This window comes from Penaeus japonicus, unplaced genomic scaffold, assembly GCF_977035675.1.
Source record: "Penaeus japonicus unplaced genomic scaffold, GWHDUDI00000001_assembly GWHDUDI00000042, whole genome shotgun sequence".
In the NCBI taxonomy this organism is placed as follows: domain Eukaryota; kingdom Metazoa; phylum Arthropoda; class Malacostraca; order Decapoda; family Penaeidae; genus Penaeus; species Penaeus japonicus.
In genome coordinates this window covers 15715441-15738197 of record NW_028234444.1, presented here as the reverse complement: position 1 = coordinate 15738197, position 22757 = coordinate 15715441, and the positions used below count along the sequence as shown (strand labels likewise).

The 22757-nt window shown below is 45.9% G+C and overlaps 1 protein-coding gene across 5 annotated transcripts in view; it reads right to left on the bottom strand.

The window, feature by feature from the left end:
- Positions 1-659: 659 nt before the first annotated feature.
- The window catches only part of LOC122265315 (uncharacterized), a 42778-nt gene continuing 20680 nt past the window's right edge, over positions 660-22757 (bottom strand). The window contains exons 2-13 of one of the 5 annotated variants that reach the window (XM_086535178.1): positions 15602-17109; positions 15169-15234; positions 14687-14835; positions 14310-14368; positions 13924-13973; positions 9841-10386; positions 7580-8905; positions 6969-7019; positions 6577-6657; positions 3316-4320; positions 2813-2985; positions 660-2599 (exon numbers count right to left, since the gene is read on the bottom strand). In XM_086535178.1, the coding sequence (XP_086391304.1) occupies positions 1797-2599; positions 2813-2985; positions 3316-4320; positions 6577-6657; positions 6969-7019; positions 7580-8905; positions 9841-10386; positions 13924-13973; positions 14310-14368; positions 14687-14835; positions 15169-15234; positions 15602-17109 (5817 nt within the window). In that variant the 3' untranslated portion in view covers positions 660-1796. The remainder of the gene's footprint in view (positions 2600-2812; positions 2986-3315; positions 4321-6576; positions 6658-6968; positions 7020-7579; positions 8906-9840; positions 10387-13923; positions 13974-14309; positions 14369-14686; positions 14836-15168; positions 15235-15601; positions 17110-22757) is intronic. The other 4 variants (XM_086535180.1, XM_086535179.1, XM_086535182.1 and 1 more) reach the window with 4 other exon arrangements.

The following is a 22757-nucleotide window of genomic DNA, read 5'->3' as shown; positions in this document are numbered from 1 at the left end:
GTGAGCAACGTCGGCCATCAGCTGACACGCACGTTTAGGAAGCCGCGCCTCCAGGAAGTCAAAGTGTGTGATAAAAGAGATAAAAGGTGTGCTCAACATCCCTCTTACCAGCACTAATCCGATCGAGAAGGAGAAAGGCGCCTCTTCGTCCGAGTGTCTCAGGATGTGCGAGATCGAGGAAGGAAGAACCTGCTCCTCGAGGCAGTCCCGGAGGAAACGGAGTTGGTTCTTCCGTCGGGCCGTGGAAATGACAGAAGCCTCGTAGGCGTGAAAGGATTGTACGAAATGACAGTTTTCACTCTCTTTGCCGCGGTACTGTCATTTCCATTGTTTTTGTAATTATATATATGTGTATGGTTATATAGATCTCTCTCTCTCTCTCTCTCTCTCTCTCTCTCTCTCTCTCTCTCTCTCTCTCTCTCTCTCTCTCTCTCTCTCTCTCTCTCTCTCTCTATATATATATATATATATATATATATATATATACATACACACACATACATAGTGTGGCGTGTGTGTGTATGTGCATGCGTGAGTGCATGTTTATAACTTTTTTTTTCAAATATGTAGAATAATTCTCACATTCTCTTTTTCTTTTCTCTTTCCTTTCCCCCCAGGCTATCTTTTGCGTCTTCCAAGGTTGAACAAATAGTCACAGATACACTTTGTACTTTATTTACAAAAAAAAAATCGTCTCATAAAGACCACAGGAATAGTTGCACTGACCGGCAGTGCAACAATAATTGGCTCAGACTGAGGCAGTATGGCGTGAGCTGCATGATACCACCACATATACATACATGCACACATATATATACACAAGCATATATATATATATATATATATATATATATATATATATATATATATATATATATATATATATATATGCAAGTATATATATTCACTTATATCTATACACACGAAAATAACATAAAATAACTGATTAAATTATCCATTTCTTAGATATAGAATGAAGTTAGTATCAATGTTCCTTGTCAAGAAAATAAAACAAACAAAAAAGATTACAAAATCAAGATTGTGTTGGCATCCCTGAAGGGAAAATTTGGTAAACGGGCGAAATGGCAACTCTGCTGCAATATATGGCAAGAAGTTATTTCAATGAAGAACTTTAGAGGGAGTGAATTATAACATCTACATGAGCAATGGATTCTCCCCATAAGGCCTATTTTAGCTTTGATTTCCTACTAAATCACGTCCTTAACTGGACAGCGAGTACCAGTAAACACCACGATCCAAAATTACCGCATTCATTATTCAACACGAAAATTATATAAAAATATTATATTTTGATTCGAATTTTCATTCTTTTTTTTTAATATATATGACCAACAACAACTATAAATACTCGTATTAATATCATAAAAAAGACGGTGAGATTTTTGAGCGAAGATTTCTTGCCTTTTCAAAATACGGCCTCACGTACTGACTCACTCGAGCTTGTCGGTGACTCCCTTTTACGAGTCAATCCAAACCAGTAAGCTAACGATGAGTCAGTTACTCGCAAGCCAGTCGCTCGTGAGTCATCCACAAGAGTTGTGAGTCAGCTAGACGCGTAGACTGAGCAGGCAGACGGAAGGGAGACAGATAAATAGAACTATATGTACATAAAGCGCACGTGTGGTTCATGCACTGCAGTAGACACTCGTGCGCCTATCGGGCGGGGAAGGGCGGGGGCAGAGGGTGAGGGGAGGGGGGGAGAACGTCCTGCCGAATGTTGTTCCTGGGAGGGTGGGTGGATGAGGTGAGGAGTGGGGGGGGGGGGGGCTAAAACGTTAGTTGACCCGCTTCAGTTCGAAGAGGTTTTCCTTGATGGTGGCCTCCTCGGGGTCCTCGCCGGGGAAGCCCTCGGGGGCGGCTGCCTCAGGGAAGTTGTTGATGTAATCGTCGGACACGGGCGTCTGGACGACCCTCGAGCGTGGGCGGGTGATGGGCGTGGCTGGGCGGCGCAGCACCGGGCGCCGCTTGTTGGGCACCAGCACACGCCCGCGCTTCTCGCCCGAGGGGGCGGAGGCGGGGGAGGGCTTCTTCTTCCTCAAGGGCGAAGGGGGCGCTGCTCCCGACGAAGCGACGGCGTTGGAGGCCGACGAGCCCTTGGACGAGAAGGCGGCGGACGAGGAGCTGCTCTCCTGCTTGCTGCTGCTGCTGCTGTTACTGCTGTTGCTGCTGGACTTCTCCACCTTCTGCAGCATGCCAGCGGCCGCGAGCAGCTGCGAGGTGCTGGTTCGACTCGACGTCTCCTGCGACGACTCTGACGACGTCGACGACGAGAAGGAGGACTGCTCCTGCCGAAGGCTGTCGATCAGCCGCTGACTCGGGAACAGCCTCTGCAGGCGCGGCGGGGGGCTGGGTCTGCCGGGGGAGTCTGAGGGGGGCATGAGCTCGGTGCTCGGGAGGGCGGGGGGGTCCTGGGGAGGTCCTGCCACCACGGGCGTGAAGACGGGCGCCACAATGAAGGGCATGAGGGAGATGACGGGCGTGAGCGGTGTGCTGGCGGGGGAGGGCGCGTCCGGGGGGTTAGAGAGGGTTGTGGAGGCGACCGTTGTGGTGGTTGGTAGTGTGGTTAGTAGGGGGGAGCCTGGAAGGAGGGCGGGTCGGTTAGCTTTGGCGGGGAGAAACAAGGGGGCTTGTTAGATGTCTCTCTGATTGCATGGCGGGGCCCTATCTGGGGAATGCATGTCCGTCAGTCACAAGTCAGGCATGCACTGGTGTATATGTATGGGTGTGAGGGAGGGGGAGGGCTATAGGGAGGGACGGATGGAGGGATTCAGTTAGTTAGTTAGTTAGTTACCAGTTCTGGTGTTAGTAAAGAATGTTCCAGGTCTTCTTCGGTCCAGTCGGGCACCGAAGGGCAGGATGGGGTCACGTCGATGAGGGAAGCCGAGGTTGTTGCGCTGAGGCTGAGCGTCGGAGAAGGACTTTCCCGACCCGCTTCCTGCTCTCACGTCGACTGCGCTGACGATGCTGGAAGAGGGAGAGAAGACGTTAGGTTTGGGCCCGGTCTCTTCTTCGTCTTTTCCGGTTCTTAAGAAAGGAGAAACAAAATGGTGGGAGGGGGGATTCGAGAAGTTTACTGTGGTTTTAATGTAGTTGGCTTATTATTATTATTTTTGTTTATTATTATTTTTTTTTGTAAATGTCCTTAAGGAGGGTTTTAACCTACGGAGTCAAAAGAGTGTGAATGTCATCTACAAAGTCGTCCGTCTCTTCCCTCTCGTTTTCCGGGGCAGTCATACGTGGCCTACAGAGTCCTACCTGTTGCAGTCGTCTCGTCCTCGAGTCAGTCATACTTACGTCTGCTCCTCGTCAGCCTTCTCGGCCGGAGGGGCCTCGGCTGCGGCCTCCTCCTGCTCTACCTCAGAAACCTCCTGGCGTTCCACCTTCTTCACGGTACCTTCGACCTTTTCCCCTTTAATGTTGTCCTTTGCGTTGTCCTTCTTCAGGTCGCTCGCGAGGACGACGGAGACGCTGGGGCGCCGCCTGAGGGTGCCGCGGGTCCTTGCGACGAAGCGTCCGGGCGTCCTTTGCGAGGAGGAGAAGGGGCGGCGGGCGAGAGGGCGGACGCGCTTGCGAAGGATCACTCCCCGGGGCGTCGACGGCGAGACCTCTGGCGTCGCGGTGGTCGAGGGGGCTTCCGTCTCTTCTACTTCTTCTTCTGTGGTGGTCGAAGGCTCGGGTGTGGTTGTGGGGGAGGGCCTGGCAGTAGTTGTGGTTGTGGTTGTCGGTCTGGCTGTCGTGGTAGTAGTAGTGGTAGTGGTCGTTGTGGTTGTAGTTGGTTCAGTTGTGGTCGTGGTTGTGGTCGTGGCAGTGGTTGTGGTAGAGGGTGTCGTGGGCACGGTCGTGGTCGTGGTCCGAGCGGTGAACCTCGGCCGCTTCTCGTCCGAGGCCGAAGGCTTAACGAGGGACGAGACCTTGTTCCGGGCGAGCGAGGAGAGGGAATTCCCCGCGCCTCCGACCTTGACCGAGCGCCCATTAGTCCCGCGGGTCTCGCGAACGGTCTCCTCACCTTGGAAGCGAGTCCTGGGCGTGCGGTTTCCGAAGACGATCTGAACCCTCTGGCCCGGGGCGCTGTACTCGAAACCCGCTTCGTCGCTGTTGAAAGGTCTAAAGTTCCTGACCCTTCGAGGGGCGCCTCCTTCTTCGGGCTTCCGACGGACGACTAGAGGCCTGAGTCGGGGCGTGCCAGACTGGCCCGAGGCTGTGTTTACTCTTTGTGTTTGGGTTAGGCTCTTTGCTGTGTTAGCGGAGCTTGAAGCTTGGCCTGCTGTGCGTACGTCGATTGTGTCAGTGAGAGAGGTGCTGGAAAGACGATGGTGTGAGGTCAGAGGTGTGCAAACGGGAGGTCAAAGAGGCTGTGAGCTCAGGTCAAAAGTTCATGCAGGATCCAGAATGACGAACTCGGAAGTAGTTCTTGAAGAGAATAGTTATTCTTGTTTGATTTTTATTACTGCACATGTAAATCACGTCATTGTGGAACCAAGTTCACTGACAGAGCTCTTGAAGTTGACCAAAGTTTGCACCAAGAGGTTAGCAGAAAGGAATGAAAGGGGATGCAACAAAAGAAAAAAAAAAGAAAGAAATTCTACTGATGTTTTGAAAATGTTACACAGGTCACCATGCTGACCTTAAGATTCGACCTCTAATAAAGACAGAAGTTATTGAAGAAGATCCCAAAATGTAACCGAATTATCATGCATTTTTTTCAATAGTTACAAATCTGTATTCCCCATTATTTTTTGTTCATTCCTCGCGAGTCTATATTCTAGAAAATGTGTAGCTGAGCACCACCTAGATCGAAATCTTGAATTCCAGTGTGCAGAAAGACGACAAGTGAATGGAAAGGAGCTACTCATTTCCGTCTGGTAAAATCATGCCAGCTTTAAAAACCTAAAGACTCATCACTAAACTTGGTCATGAACAGCAACGAAAAAAGATTGCCATTAATATCCTATTTAGAATATCTTTGTTTGTTTTTCATGACAAAGCTCAGTCATGTACTTTTTAGGTTCTTATGCAAAATAAGAAAGTTATCCTTTTATGATCTCACCAAAAGAAAACGAGATCTCACTAGTTCATAGAGAAGGTGAGTTCTATGTTCACCGAAAGGTTTTAAGATTTATGCAAACCCACAGATTCATTGAAGAAGAAACTGTTGGTGTTATCAGAGGGACATGTTGTGAAAACTGACTATCTGTTTTGAAATTTGAAAAGAGAACGGAGAGCCTTTCGAACCGACACAAGCTCATCAAAAAAGCACTAATGCTGTGTGAGACAACCCTGTTTCGAAGCAAGAATCGAGATGCACCGAGGAAGCGGGGGGACAGAAGTGGAGGAAAGCGATGTGGCAAAGGACGCAAATATTTGACTTTCAGGATACCAAGCACGAGGTAAGTAAAGCTTATGGGAAAAGGAGGAGAGGGAGGAGGAGGAGGAGGAGGATGCGGAGGAGAGCAACAACTCTTCTTCGAAATTTCTTCTGTTCTTCACAGCGGCGATGGCAAGGTCGATCTCGTGACCTTAGGTGATGGGAGGAAGGGGGACTTTTCGATGACTTCTTGGCGAGGTGAAGGGGAGGGAGGGGAGGGTAAGGGCGAGGCCTACTCCTCCCTTTGAACAACGACGAAGGACGTTGGAAGGAGGAGGAGGAGGAGGAGGGACCGACGTCCAGATGCGGTCAATGACGTGTCTCTCGCGAATGTTAAGTCAGGAGAGGTCGCGTCAGGGTGGGTGGGTTTCGTCGAGGCGTGACTAACTTTCGTCAAACCATCTTTTAAGTTGGTTTAGTAGTGTTAGTCGATCGTTTTTACACACACAAAGAACATACATATATTTCTACTGTGATTAGTATCAGTTAACACACAACTACACGAGTCGTAGAGTATGTACTTGAATGAAGTAGTGACGTTCATGGAAATGAGTAGGTGAATATACTCACCACCAGGAACACCACGGTACTCGCTATGAGCACCTACCATTACAAGTGACTACTCACAGACAGTAATTACCAATGGACACGTAACTGTACAATACAATGGACAAGGGACAACAAAAATCTACATGTGCTATATGTCAAATTACTTACCAATATCTAAAGACTATTCAATAAGGACTGTTAGTATACTTTGTACTGTGGTATATTGTGTTAGTCAAAGGTTTTACAGGTATTTAGATAGATAACTACCAACAGGTGCCATAGTTATTTGACATGATATATAAGTGGCTTTCAATATTAACCTCACTAGAATGTATCTATAACTGACAGCTAAGAACATGTATATAAACGATGTAATATAAGCATCTCTGAATGATACTGATCAAAATGTGGCTAAGACATGTTTTGTATTCTTATTCTCATACGGACTTATATGAATTCTGATCTAACAACTAATCATCGGAAAATAGAACATATAAATGGTTATGAAAGGGAACCAGTGCAAGTATATGTCATGAATGACACATCCTACACCGTGGATTTGTTCCTTCCCATTCATACCCATCCATGAATGAATGAAAAGCTGATCTGTTCTATTCACGAGTCGACCAGTTGTAACTCACTCAGTGGCTGGTGGAGAGTAAAGCTGCTCCGGTTCCTGAGGGGTTGACTCAACACGGAGGTCGAAGGTGTTGCTGAGGCTTCTGTTGAGGTGTAAAGAGTGTGTTATTTTTCCCCCTGTCTGTTCCTGGTCGCTTGGTTGCGTGTGAGTGCGTGCGTACGTGCGAGTACGTGTGTGTGTGTCTGCGTGCGTACACCCACAAGCCTAAACGCACATGGATACTACACAAGAGTAGTACTTTGTAGAAACACAGCACAAAATGAATGACATGCATTCTAGACAAAAACAAATGACACATGGACATATGGACAGACAGACAGACGGACAAATGGACAAATAAACAAACATATAAACAAACAGAGGACAGTATAGGATAGGAATTTTAGGACTTACGGTGAAGGAATTTCCTGAATAACATCTGGGGCAGCTGAGTCAAGAAGGACGCTGTGAAGATAAAGAACTCGGGTAAGTCATAGTGCATACGTCATATATATATATATATATATATATATATATATATATATATATATATATATATATATATATATATATATATATATATATATATGTATGTATGTATGTATATATGTATGTATGTATATATATAGCATATTTATTTATCTCTTCATTCACACACACACTTGCACTGTAGGGTGATGCTTCGTAAGGACTTGATGACTTATTTTCCTTTTTTTCTCTAATAATTAAAGGAAGGAAGCTGAAAGACACAGGCGTCAATTCATTCGCTCATTCGTGTTGCACTGATTAGTGAGAGTTAGGGAAAATACATTCAAATCTATTCAAATCCGAGGAACCTATTAGTACTCTCCTAATTCCGCCAATCAGTTCAAAGTACAAAAGTATCACGCACTGCTAAAACAAGAGAATCTATCACTGCGCATTCGCGTGTTAGTCTACGGCCCTCGAGGAGCAAAACAAAATGCAATGGAGTTTCTGAAGACGGAGAGGTGAAAGAAAATAAAGTCTCGTTCTTTCCGACTTACTTGGATGGTGGGGCGACTTGCTGGGGTTCCTGGGAGAACGGGGGGAAGGATGGGGAGGAAGAGAAGGAAGGGTCGGCTAAGGGGAGGGCGCTCATGTCTGGGGTCTTCACCTGGGGAGACGTGGCAGCCAGGGGCACGCCGATGGCGTCCTGCACGGCGGCTGAGGAGAAGGACTGGAGCAACTGCGGCTCGGCTACGTCATTGAACTGAACGGGGGACACAGGGATCACCTGGCTCTGGCCGGCGTTGCCTGGGAAGATCGAGGCGTCCTGGCCGACGGAGCCGGAGCCAGAGAGGGGCACCTGGACGATGGAGCCGCTGCCGAAGGCTTGGGGAGCCACCTCGGCCGCTTCGACGGCGGGGAAGGCAGGGGGAGGAGGGAAGTCCTGGGCACTGGCAAAGTTTCCTTGGGGCGCAGTTTCACTAAGGGACACGCCGCCTGTGCTTACTGGGCCAAGGTTCCCGACCGAGGGAAACACCTGTGTGATCTGAGAGGCCCCGCTGTCTCTCGGAATATTCTGGGGCTGGCTTACAGCAGAAAGAGGAATGCCACCGGACACTAAGATTCCATCGGCCTGGGGCGTGAAGAAGTCCGGGGCGTTTGATACGACGTTTGAGAGCACAGCCTGCTGAATGTTGCTCCCTGGCAAAGCCTGGCCTCCCTGGGGCTGCTCAACGGAAACCACCTGCGGCTCAGAAATGAACACGCTCTCTGGCTGAGACACGAACACCACCTGGGGTTCAGAGATGGACAGAACCTCACTGCCGCCGAATTCGCCCTGGCTGGAGCCTATGAACTGGGGGGAACTCAGGCCGGGGAGGGGGACGCCTGCTTGTGCGGGGGCTCCCTGGAAAACACCTTCGGAGCGAATATCGGGAAGGGAGGACTGAGGAATGCCGCTGGATACCAAGATCCCATCGGCCTGAGGTGTGAAGATGTCGGGGGCGTTGGGAATGACCATGGTGAGCACGGCCTGCTGAATGTTGCTCTGAGGAGCAGACACAGCCTGGTCTCCCTGCGGCTGTCCAACGGACACTACCTGCGGCTCAGAAATGGACACGCTCTCTGGCTGGGACACAGAGAACACCTGGGGCTCCGAGATGGACAGAACCTGACTGCCGCCCGCTTCGCCCTGGTTCGAACCGATGAACTGAGGGGAGCTCAGGCCAGGAAGGGGAACGCCTCCCAGCGCCGAGGTGTCCTGAAGACCCCCTTGTGAGCGGGTATCGGAAAGGAAGGTTTGGGTGGGGGGTTGGGCATCTTCAAGCTGGATGACGGAGAAAGGGGCGTCGCCAGCTGGGTCAAGCAGAGTCGCCGTCAGTTGGCTGGGGAGACATGCAACACCCTCGTTAGCATGCACATGGCACTTCCGGTGGACGGAGAGTGGGAGAACGGCAGACGTTGCTACTTTATGGAGACCGTAAGCAATCCCGATGTTTTATCGCATATTTTGGGTATTTTGAGGGAATATTTAATGCAATGAATATGATTGACGAATATGATGATCAGATACTCTTACGATCTTAATGCTGAATATTTTTGTCGAATATCATCGATATATCTTCAATATTCTTTTAAAATCTCAATCATGACACATTTCACCTGGGTGGAAGGGGATTGCTTTTGGTCAAATTTGTTTTATTATTGTCCATGCACAACAACGTGCAAAAATGAATAACAGTTTCATAGGGATTCTACCTGAAGTTATTCATGCCCTTGTTGAATTATTTACAATTCAACAGCATTATATTTCATCTACAGAATAAAATATATGTATATTTCAGTCTACATGAATAAAAAAAATGGAGGACAGTACGTGCTTAAGTGGTGCTGATAAAGTGTAACGTGTGTGTGTGTGTGTGTGTGTGTGTGTGTGTGTGTTTGAGTTTATGGGGGTTTAGGTACATACGTGTGTACAATTCTGAGTGAGTATACAGAAAATATATGTGAACTATAACACATATAAACAATGTGCTTCCTTTAAATGTGCTGTTTATGAGGGTAGATATATATTTTTAAATTGTGCAGAAGTGTGCTGTTCCTTTGCCAAGGAGAGTTTTTGGATTTACAAATTCAGATTTTAAATAAAGAAAATGTACAGTAAAAAAATGGTTTGTTTAATAATACAATGAATTATGAATGGTGGGTGAAAGTCTTAGGCAGTATGGTTGCTGTTTGTGTTACGAGGTATCAGCGTCGGACCCCTTCAGACGATGGTTATGGGTATTTGTGATAATTCTCGCTGTCATTGGTCACTCACCTCTGGTCATCTGGCTGGGACACGGTCAGGATCTCAGGTTCGGACACGGACACGACTTCGGGTTGGGACACGGCGAGGATTTCGGGCAGGGACACTCCAACGGACGAGGGATTCTGCGCAAAGCCGACGGACTCATCCACGAACTGAGCTTGTCCGACGCTGGTGGTCACGCCGAGGTCAATCACTTGCGGCTCGGTGGCGAAATCTCCGACGCGAATGGCTGTGTCGGGAATCGTGGTGTCGAAGTTGATGGGCTCGTCGGCTACGATGAAGTCCTCGATGGTCACTGGGGTCTCCGCGAGGAAGGTGGCCGGGGTCTCGTACACGGCTGGGACGTCGGGCTGGGACACCGTCAGCACCTCGGGCTCGGACACAGAGAGGAAAGTGGGCTCGCCGACGGACTGGAATTCAGCATTCGAGACCGAGACTACTTCGGGGAAACCTGGAGAGCCTTCGGAGGAGCTGATGAAGATAGGCTGACCCTCATTCACGATCTGGGGTTCGGAGAGCGAGAAGGTGATGTCTGGGAGAGGAACGCCGAAGGAGCTGCGAAAAGGAAGGGGAGGAAAAGTTAGACTCGTGTGTGTGCGTCCTGTAATAATAGTATATCAGTTTTATTCACAAAAGTCAGACACGAAGGAATGGGTTAGTGGTTCATGCACAGGTTGTTGTACGATGTCTTGCTCAAATAGAATGGAAAGGGGATCATGCAATCCTCCTCAGAGGTGTCGGAACATGCAAAGGTGCAGCTGAGGTGTGAGGTGTCCAGAAGAATGTACTCCGGGACTCAGCAAACCTTCTTTGAGGAGGTTCCTGGTCGGAGGTGTCGATGGACGAGGGGTTGGAGGTTAGAGATGAAGATGGAGGAGAGATTGGTGGTGATGGAGATGTCGGGAGAGCCTGAGTCACGGCTTGTGGCATCTCCATCAGGGGCATCGGGAAAAGAATCAGTGGCAGAAACACGTCTGGGGCGCTGGTGGGGAGCTGGGAGGAGGGGGAGTCTGAAGGGACGAGGTAGGGCACGTTAACAATAGGGAAAGACATCTGGGGGAGGCTGGGAGACGTCGAGTCGGACGAGGTTTGAGGAAGGAATGCCTGAAGGAAGCTGGAGTCTATGAAGGCGGACGCAGGAGCCACGGCGAACCCGGTCATCTGGACGTCGAAGTGATTCTTGGGTTGGGAATCTATCTCGGGGGGCGGAACCAAGTTTACCTCTGGGGGTTGAATGTCATTTTGCATTTCCTGAATCTGCTGGAACATCTGTAGTCCTTGAAGGATATCAAACATTTCGATATTTGCCGGGAACTGGATAGTTGCTGGCTGTATAAGTGGTGCTTGCATTGGTTTGTCGTTTGTGTCCGTGTGACCGCCCATGAAAAGAGTTTCGGAATCAACATCCATTGTAGGGATAAAGGAATCCAGGGCATTCCCACTGTCTTCTTGAGATCCTTCGAGTGGAGAGACTTCCGAATGGGGAGTAGAAGCATTTGAAGCATTTCTAAGAGCAGAAGGAAGACTAAAAATGGCACCCGATGAAGCCTTCTTGTCCTCAAGGACTTCGCTCGATCCTGCAACGAGCCGCGACAGGGCCAGGAGCAGGGTGGGGTCCGGAGCCAAGGAAGTCGTCTCTGATCCTATCAGAATTTCCCGCATGCCGCTTGTCCCCAAAGCGAAGGTCGCGTTTTCAGAAGCCTTTTCTTCCTCGAGGGAGAGGTCGTTTGAGATTCCGGTCGTGAAGAGTTGCAGGTTGGAGAAGTCAGTCGCAAAGCCGGATTCTTCGTCACTCTCTTCGACTGAGACTTCTGGAAGGAAAGTGTTGTCTCCGACCTCCTCTTCCTGACTGATGGGGGCCGCGATCTGGACGGTTTCTGGCAGTGGCACGTTGACAGAACGTTGTCCCTCGGCTTGGTCTCCTGGCAAAAGCATATTTTGGAAGTCTCCTGGGGTTTCTCCGGACAAAGACGAGACGGACCCTCCTCCTAGAGACACATTCTTTTCCCCAGAACCTGATTCTGACTGGAAGTCGTCTTGGAAGCCGGTGAAATTACCTTGAATTATTTGCTCGTTGTCTGCATCGTTCTGAAGGGCCTTTGGTGAGGTGAAGAAGTTTACTTCAGGTAGGTCAAAGAAGGGGTTGAGGAAGATCTTGGTGTCCTCATCATTTTCTTCTGGGACAACAGTTTCCTCGGCCTCATCACTTTCTTGTAGGATATCATTCTCCTTGTCATCACCACCTCCAATACCCACAGAAGATGTGGTGAGATCCGTCGGTTCATCTCGCGAAACATTGACGTCTGAATTTTCGACAACAATTATCGACGTGTTAAGCGACTGGACGAGACTCTTGCCGGTGAGGTCCTGGCCTTGGTCCACAATCACGATCGCTGGGAGCTCTGGAGGCTCGGCAACGTCTACGGTTTCTGGCAGTGAGACCGAGACAGTCTGCGGCTGACTGACATTCAGGACCTCAGCTTCTGATACTGAAATCACCTCTGGGTCACTCGCGTTCCCCTGGGAGGAAGAAACGAACACTGCGGGCGATACGACGACCTCTTTGACGTCATCGACAGGAAGGAAGTTAACGTTACTGACAGGAAAGGAGTTAACGTCACTGACAGGAAAGAAGTTAACGGCAGTCTCTGTCACTAAGTTGGATATCGGTATCGACAGCGGTGTCGAGCTCTCCACCGCAAAGGGTGTTGAAGACGAAGGGTCGAAGGATGTGTTGGAGAGGAAGTCCGTGGTTAGATGTTCGCCTCCTTCGGCTACTCCTGTCTCCTGGTCCTCAACGCCATTTTGATTCAAGGAAACGCCAGCGAAATCTCTCACCAAGTCCCGTGGGAAGTCAGGATTTAAATCACCTACGAGTATTATCGAAGTGTCGTTAATCTGGTTTGACTCGGGGACGTCAGCGGTGTCGGCGAGATCAGCAACTTCAGTCGAATCTATGATCACGATTCCTGACAGATCTGAAGAAGCAGGAGATGTGGCAATTTCTAAACCCTCCCCGGAGACTAAGGCATTATCCTCGCCACTGTCACTAAGGAGCGGGTTGTTAACGATACTCAGGTCAACGAAACCAACGAAAGAGGAAGGATCTATTCCAGTGGCATTTTCCCCGACGTCTGACACCCCTTCTTCACTAGGGTCTTTCAGGATGAATATATCCTCCTGTCCTTCACTCAGGAGGAGGATATCAGGGGTAGGGGTACTAGGATTGAGGTTAAGGGAAGCGTTAAGGATCGTAGCAGGAGTCTCAAGTCCTTCCGCGGCGACTGAGGCTTGTAACCGTCCAAAGGCTCCTAAGTCAACAATGGCTGGCGAGGAAGATCTGTCGGTTCACACCATTCGGGTTAGTTGAAGGAGGGATACGGTGCTAGTTGGTCTTGGCAGGGGAAACGTGGTTAGTTCTAAATACGGATGATTTTGTTAGTTATTAGTTGCGTCTCTTCACTACTGGTCTACCTGTGTTTTTTTCGGTCTTTTTAGTAATGATATATGGTAAGGAAGAATAAACAAAATTGACGGTGGGAAAATGTGGGCAATTTTACATTAGTGTGTATATCTTTCAAGCTTTGGATTCTATGATGCTGTTAGTTACAAGCAAGTTAGTCATTCTTTCATAAAGCAGTTAAAAATGTCAAAGCAAAAATAAATACATAGATGAAGCAACAATCAACATTTCACAAGACAAACAAAGCGTTGATGAATTTCTATTTATACTATTATTCATTCAATTTTCATTTTATTCTGTCAAGCTATTATCAAAAGTCAAAAGATCCACAACAGAGAAAAAAAAACTTTACAAATAAACTTAACGGAAAGACGTGAGTACACCATTTCTATAAGAAAACGCAGTACAAACATCTAATCAACTGCACTACCTTTCTTCGTAATCTACCATATTCTCTCTATGATAAGAAAGAAAGAATATGAAAGAAAAATAAATAAATCCAATTCATCAACGCCACGTTTGTACGCCACCCCATCATCATCATCATACACGTGCTCTCAATCACACAAAAAATGTAAACAAAACGTTAGTCCAATACAAAGGGGTTACGAGCGTATTCGTTTACTCACACGTCGTTAACGATCGTGGGACCCTCTGTCTCGAACACTGCGGGGGCGATCTGTAGGATTGAGGATTGGTTAGGATTTTCTGGGATAATCAGGTACTTTAGGGTTTATTTGTGCATATGTCTATGTACGTATGTATTGTGGAATTTTAGGACAGGATATGTATATTGGGAATAAATGGGCATTTTTGGCATAAATAAGAGACAATCGAGACGTTCAAGTATACGGTATAAAAATCACAGACATTCATGTATATGAAATCACACACAAAAAAAAAAAAAAAAAAAAAAAAAAATGTACAAGCAAACACACCAAGGACAAGTACACAAACATTCACAATCAAGCACAGATAACGAAGAAATAATAAAAGATAATAAAAAAATACTCACATCGAAGGAATCACGTACTGAGTCTTCGGGGAGAAGGTTAACTCCTGTGGTGAAAACATCTGGAAAAAAAACGAAACGAAATAAAATTGACGCATGAAGAGATGATTAGAGAAAAATACTAAGATTAGTAAAGTAGCTAAACGAAATAAAATTGGTAAAGTAAGATAAATAGGTGAGGAGTAGAGTAAAAAATAACAGAATATTGGAAAATAACCACATAATGAAAAAAGAAAAAGAAAAAAATCCAAACAAAAGAGAATCGGGGGAAAAAAAGATCGGGTAAAATAACCGCAACACAAAAACAAAAGAGAATCGGGGGAAAAAGATCGGGTAAAATAACCACAACACAAAAACAACAGAGAATCGGACCCCCTTACCTTCGGTGATGAAAACAGGCTCATCGATAGGATCAGAAACCACAGTGATGGTTTGAGGAGCGGGTTCTTCGGCGACAAAAATAACTTCATTGTTCAAGGGAAGAGACACACCTCCTTCGATCACGCGGGGATCACGACCGACGTCACTGCTGTGTAAATGAGGTCACGTGAGGTCAGTTGTTTGATGAAGAATGGCGGGAAAATTTTGGATATTTTTAAAATTTAAGTTCCTGGATTCTTGATATTCGTGAATGAATTGCGAGATTTTAAACAATATTCTTCAACGGAATACGAGAATTTTTAATCTTCCGAAATCAAACCTCTCCCTCTGATTATCTTTAATTAATAAACACCATACCAATCTTTAACCATACAAAAAAAAAAAAACAATAAAAGAACAAAACAACTACAATAATATTTCCATCAACGTCAGATCAAAATCGAAAGGCAATCCAAAGAAAAGATATATAAAAAACACTTACTCGACGATAAAAATAGGCTCGTCCTCAACGGGTGCGTCTACGTTGACCCTAATGTCAAAAGCAGGGCTGGAAGGAAGAGAAGGAAGAAAATGAGGGATTAGAATACTGATTGTCATTTAGCATTAGTCATTCGTTATTGATATATTTGATCGTTAGCATTGATATAGTTGTTGTTATTATTATCATTATCATGACCGTCGTTATCATTATCAAAGCTATAGCCATCATCATTAGCATTACTATCATCATCTTCATAACTATCATAATCATTACTATCATCATCAAAACTATAATTATGACCATACTCATCATTACTCTCATTATCACCATCCTCTTTATTACGCTCATTATCACCATCCTCACTACTATCATTATCCTCGTCATGACTCAAATCCCAATTCTCAGCATCATTAATCAACACCATAATACTCACGCAGGAGGAGAGATGTCAATGATTCCAGGGGAGGAGATTTCGCGGCCGGGCACGATAATGTCAACGGGAGCGGGACCAACAGGAGCAACAGGAGCAACGGGGGCAACGGGAGCGACGACAGCAGGACCGGTGATCTCCATGGGGACCCAGGGGGCTTGGTCGCAGGCTTCACAGTCGGGCTTCGTCGGGAGAGGGCGGTTGAGGTCGGGCAGGGGGGCCGAGGGGGAAGGAGGGGGGTTGTAGCTCCCCGTGGGGATGGGGGCGGGGGCGATAGGGATAGGGGCAGGGGCCACGGGTGCGGGTGGGATGCCGTAGTTTTCAGTCGGGACGGGAACTGGAGCGACGGGGACGGGTGGGGGTGCGTAGTTATCTGAAGGGACGGGGACTGGCGCGACGGGAACAGGGGGGAGGACGTAGTTATCCGAGGGGACTGGGACGGGGGCAGGGACTGGTGGGGGCCCATAGTTACCCGAGGGAACTGGCACTGGGGCAGGGACGGGGGCAGGGACTGGTGGAGGTCCATAATTACCCGAGGGGACTGGTGGGGGTCCATAGTTACCTGAGGGGACTGGGACTGGTAGAGGGATAGGTGGGGGTCCATAGTTACCCGAGGGGACTGGTACCGGGGCAGCGGGAACTGGGACCGAGGGAGCAATGATATCTCCGGGTTTGGGGGCGCCGTAGCCTGGTTGGGGAGCCTGGGGGACACCGTAGGAGGGGGAAGGAGCGACGGGAGTGGGAGGGGGAGCGTAGGAGCCGTGGGGTGGGGAAACAGGGCGGGGAGGTGGGGGGCCATATTGTCCCTTAGGTGGAGGAGGGGGTGGGCCGTAGTTTCCCTTGGGGCGGGGGGGTGGGGGTCCGTAATTTCCCTTGGGTCGGGGTGGGGGTGGGCCATAGTTTCCCTTGGGTCGGGGTGGGGGTGGGCCGTATTGTCCCTTGGGTGGAGCAGGTGGAGGGGGACCATAGTGACCCTTAGGTGGTGCAGGTGGAGGGCCATATTGTCCCTTGGGTGGAGCAGGTGGAGGGCCATATTGTCCCTTAGGTGGAGCAGGTGGAGGGGGACCATAGTGACCCTTTGGAGGAGCGATGGGGCGGGGAGGTGGACCGTGAGAGCCCTTGCCGTGGCCCTTACCCTGGCCCTTGCCGTGGCCCTTGGACGGGAAGGGAGCCTTGGGAGGAGGGCCATAGTTGCCCTTGGGAGGGGAAGGAGGAGGGCCATAGTTGCCCTTGGGAGGGGGAGGCCCATAGGAAGGCCGAGGAGCAGGATGGTAGTCCTGGCCGCCTCCCTTGCCCTTGCCGAAGCTGAACAGGTCCTTGATGCCCTTGAAGATATCGAAGTCGAAGAAGCCCTTGCCTCCTCCGCCTCCTCCCTTCCCCTTAGACGGAGGGGGAGGGGGAGGGGGAGGGGCGTAGACGGGGGCGGGATACGAGCGCTCCTGAATCACATGCTCCTGGGGGGACTGAGGGAGCGAAGCGACGGCTGCTACCACGGCCGCGAGGACGAGCACCTGGTCGGAGAAAACAGAAGAAAAACGGTTAGTCACGCTCGAAGGTCCTCCGATTTCGGGGGTTGGATTGGGAAGGGAAAAGGAGAATGATCGGGGGGAGTTTTGGTGAAGTTTTGTAAATCCTCCGGATGGGATTTTTTTTTTTCTTTTGATTTTATTTTGATGTGTATTTTTATTTCTTTAATTGATATATTAGATTTAAAGGACTGCTGAGGTTTTAATGAAAATCTGAAAATGAAGGATTTTCAAAGCATTCATCCTAAAATATAAAATGCATAGTCTAATATTTTCCAAATATATACGAGTAACACATTTTACTTAATGAAAAAAAAATCATAACGTTATCGAAAAACAAGAATACCCATCTAGTCTCTGAAATACAGTAAATTCAGCGTTCACTAGATCCTAACTGTGACGTCATACGCGAGGTATTCAAATGGGTACGTCCTCTTGACAGAAAAACTTTCCCGGGTTATATACGGGAAGAGAGAGTGTGGAATTCCGGCCTTATGTACCCACGCCATAAAGACGAAGCGAAGAGAGAGAGAAAGGCAGGTTAGCTGTTCATACCCATATTACCCACTTTCCCTATCGCACGTGTACTGCTATAAGACTCATGTTCTAATGCTGTGCCAGTGGCCGCGTAGCCTTTACGGACCTAGTCGTTAAGGGCAAAAGTTGGTCAGAACTCTTAAAAAAAGAGAGAAAAAATGGCGGATGATTGCTCGACGTCGTCTCTGGACCGTCCGTTTTCTTTCGTAATGTAGAACGCGAGTAATTCTTTTTCTATCCCTTTTTTTCTCGTCTTAATTCAGATCCTTCCACGTAAAGGATGTTTTGTGGGAGGTCTGAAGGAAAGCGAGTTAAAGGGGGCCGCGGTAGGAATTATAAATGGATGTGAGCAAAGGAAGTCTCACTTCCGGGAAAGAAATCTGAAGACAAGAAAGAGGATTCGGAAGGAGGATCCAGTACCGCAATGCAAGATATAAGTAGTATTAGATTCCACATCGGGAAACAAAAGAATAAACTCGAGGAAGACTGATAATGCGTGATGTATCAAAATACAAAGAATACTTTTTAAAAATATTTATAAAAAAACAAACAATACAGTAGTGACAGGTGCATCTCACGAAGCGCAAAATATGTAGGTCACGATTTGCCGGAAGCACATTGATGGATCCCAGACATAAGAATATCGGGAAGCGTGTGAAATAACTACCACTCATTTCCTTTTAAAAATCACCCAGACGAAAAAACAACAACAACAACAACAAACATCAGCGTCACCATAGCTTCAATAGAGAGAAAACAAAACGTAGAAATCTTCCCAGCACCTGCCTTTCGATTCAGAACCTAATAATTAAGCTCCGTCGGGGGCATTACATCGGTTTAATGAAAGGGAAGGCCGAGGCATTAGTTCGGCCTCCCATGCGCACATGTCTAACCTAACCACATGCCTTTGGCCGCGGGGTATACAAGCGGTGGTTCGTGTTAATGATGTGGATGGGAAAAAAAGGAAGGGCCTAGTCATCTTCACTTTCATTTTCCATTAATTTGAGGGTGGTCTAAATTTCCCCCGTTTCCCCTTCCTTTGGTATAATGGGTTCTAATAACTCGTGGGGTCAGCATATCGTATAATCTTTGTTGCTGGGTTAAGTTCTTCGTTTTTTACAAAATTCAAATTGTATGATTTTTCTGACGGGGAAATAATGATCTTGTGCATCTAATATACAAATTGGATTGCTATCTGTTCAAAATGCTAATTCATCTAATTTACGTTCGCAAAAAATAAAACCAAAATAAAATGGAGGTTTCCCCTGATCTTAACATATGAAATTAAGGGTTAAAGTCGTGTAAGGCATTTGTTTACGAAAATCGACCGAAGAAATGATGCTAATCATATCAAATCTCACTTAAATAACTTTTATTACAACATTAATGACAAGAAGAACAACAATAACCACAAATTCCATCGTCATTGGCGGGAAAACTCGGCACATGCGTAACCTAACGTCTAGTCACTATTATAGCTATTATCCCATTAGCGTTGGTGATTCTCTCGTCTTCGGGAGTGGAGCTGCGATGATAAACGCAAAACATCCCATTAGCATGAGTTAGTGTTCAGTTTATCTGCCATAATGATAGGTTGACATCTCAGTTGATAGCGGTGTGAGGAAAATGGCGTCGCACTATTGACTGGTGACTCGTTGAGAAATTTATTTTTATTTGAGAACCAATTTCCGATAACGAGGACTGAAAATTGCGGATTGGGATGCCTATTATGGCTATTTTATACTTGTATGGTTTATAATCTATGGTTTTTATAGGCCGAGTGTATTCTCTTTTCTGTATGGAAGGTCTCACAGCATGTGATATAAACAAAGTATGATCGAATACGATATTCATACATTTTTAATATGATTCGCATCAGAAACTTGGCTCTCTCTCACGGCCTCTTGTTCCAAAGACAATAACTGTAATCCAATTGTTCCTGCATAATTTTCAAATCGACTTTCGACGCAGCTATGCATGATTCAATCAAAGGGAATGGACAAGTACGATAATTCCGGTTCAGAAATCAACGTTCGCAGAGGCAGCGTTCTTGTAAGACAAATGTGCGAGACCCAGTCACAAGATCCGACGTATAATTACATTAGATGTTTTGCGTGACCTGGAAATAGATGATGAACGCGTCCTGTGCAGGAGAGGAAGGAAAGAAAAAGAAAAGAAACACATTTTCATTCATCAAATCACGAAGAACCACATCACTTGCGCCGCCATTGCTGTGGAGGGCGGAAGTTACTTCGAAAATGGCACTTGTACCGTATTTTTTCGAAATTTAGGTCTGTTTTTCTTTAGAATCTCATTTGTCATTTTTCTTCCGTGTACTTCGACGATGAATTTATATGAAACATTTATTCAAAATAATTTGCACAGCTTTACGCGTTATTTGAGAATAAAAGAGAGACACCTGGGTTAAACATAAATGGCAGCGCGGGTCTCTTTTTTTTCTCTCCCTCTTCTCCTTTCTCTCTCTTTGTCCGCATCTCTCTTTCCCTTTCTCTTCCCACACTATTTTCTCTCACGCGCCGCCCCCTACCATGAGATCAGGAGGCTAGTGACCTCAACGTAAGCACAATGTTGGGTCGTGACCTTGCAGCAGAAAACGCGCCAAAAACGTCTGCTTTCTAGATACTTCTAGAATTTTTTTTATGATTCAGTATGATCATTTAGATTTTTTTTTCTAGTATTTGTTGAAGGGAAATAGTAATTGTTTTAATATAACTTCTCATTGAGGGATAGAATAGGACACTAATATAGAAAATAGAAGGAAATAATACAATATAACGATAGATATAAGAAGGAAGAATTAAAAATATGGAAGACAAGAAGGAAAAGATCCAATAAGTCTTAACTGCCTTCCTTCACCCCCTTTCCCCTCCCCTCCCCTCCCCCCTTGGACCAGCTGACGCGACGAAAGAAAAAACACTGATAAAAAGTATACGAGGAATAAGAGATACATAAACTAAAGAAGAATGAAAGTAATGGAAAGAAGAGGAAGGAGGAGGAAAAGGAGAAGAAGGAGGAGAAAGAGGAAGGACTAAGATGAAGAAAAGAAAAAGTAATGAGAAGAAAAAAGAAAATGAAGAGGAAGCGAGATGAAGAAAAAAAAGGAGGATGAAGAAGAGGAAGCAAGACGAAGACAAAAAGGAAACAAGGAGGAAGAACAGATGAAGAAGAAGTAGGAGGAGGAGGAGAAGGAGGAAGAGAAGGAAGAGTAGGTTTCGCCTAAGGAATTGAGGCCGCGAGAAGACGTGCTGAGCATCGCATACTGGAGAGAAAGTCTAGGTTACGCAGGCTGCAGGTTGCGGCCGGTGCAACTTTCGCTGACTGGGCATCCGCGGAGGAGGGCATTGAAGAGGGGATGGGGATGGGGTAGGGGGGAGGGGGGAGGTGAGGTGGGCACTAAAGAGGAGGGGGGCATAGAGAAGGGGGAGTGGAAGGGAGATGAGGGAGGGTGATAAAAAAGGTGAATAATAACATGAAGCGAGAGAGAATATGAGTGATAGAGCAGAAAGAGAACAAGGAGAAGAAGGGAAGGTAAAGAGGAGGAGTGATGAAAAAAGGAGATAATAAGAATATAAATAAATAAACGGGAACCAAGGTAAACGAGAAAAAGAAATAAATATAAAATCCACCAGACAGAAAGCGAGAAGAGGACAAAGGGCAGAGTGAAAACTGCAAGAGTAAGATCAAAAGAAAGAGAAAAGGAGAAACGCGGACCAGAGAGAAAAGGAAAAGCAGAGGTCAAAAGAATATCAAAATAAATCACAACACAAAACTCATGAAACTGTGCTGGATCTACCTTGCGTCAGCCATCTTTTCCCGCACATTTCGACACAGTTAATGGCCTTTTGCATCTGTCTCTACATCCATATACAAATAATTATGACCAAACTAGCATTCATACGTTGTCCTATAAGTGCTTATTCACCTACAAAGCGATTACAATAGCCTATAAAACCGCTGCGTTACATAAGATACCATGACATTGGTGTTGAAAACCGCTAAGTCATAAAGAGGCGATTCCAATACTTTGCCAATTCTTCTTTTTGATGTTCTTTTTCATTTACTTTTTGATTCCTAAAATTTCATTGGCATTTCGTAGTTATTGTCTTGTAATTTAACTGTTTGCTTTGGATACGAAAATAATAATAGATAAACTGAATGAATACACGCACACACACACACACACACACACACACACACACACACACACACACACACACACACACACACACACACACACACACACACATATATATATATATATATATATATATATATATATATATATATATGTATATATATATATTATATCACAAAACGATAAAATAGAAGATTATAGTAATATATGTAGTGAAAGACCAATAAAAATAAATAAATAAATAAATAAAACTAAAACAGGAGAGATAACTGAAGAACAAAAGATACAGACAAAGAAAAAGAAAGAACAAGATAAGCAAAGGAAGACACAGAGAACTAGGAAAACAAAAGAATGAATGAGAGAGAGAGAGAGAGAGAAAGAGGATGACCGTGAATTGTTGGAAACTGGCTATTGGTTCTGATAATACTACCTGATCAAGGGTGGAAATTTCTTTAAGGTTCGTAAGCTTTTAATTTCATTCTCATCATATTTGTTATTATCATTAACTTTTTTATTATTATCATTATTAGTCAAAAAAAAAAAAAAAAAAAAAAACGCATGCATATTTCCAGCTAAATCTAACCTAATATTAACAATTGAATATCTCAAAACACTAAACAATTCAGAGTAAGACACTATTACCCGATTGCTACTGTAGTTCGTTATAAACGGGTGCCATAATCTTAGCGTACGAGCTTGTTAACCGCAAATGGTCTGCAATTGCTATTTTCCCGTTATATGTTGCAGGTGCAATGGTTGGATATCTTATAGAATTGTGGTGTTTATTATTATTATCGCTATTTTTATTATTATTACTATTGGTATTAGTACTAATATTGATTCTGTTATAAAATTTCTTACGTAAGTCTGCGCTTTCTTTTATTTCCTAATGTATTTTCCTTAAACTTCAAACGCAAAGAATCTTTAAAGATATATATAT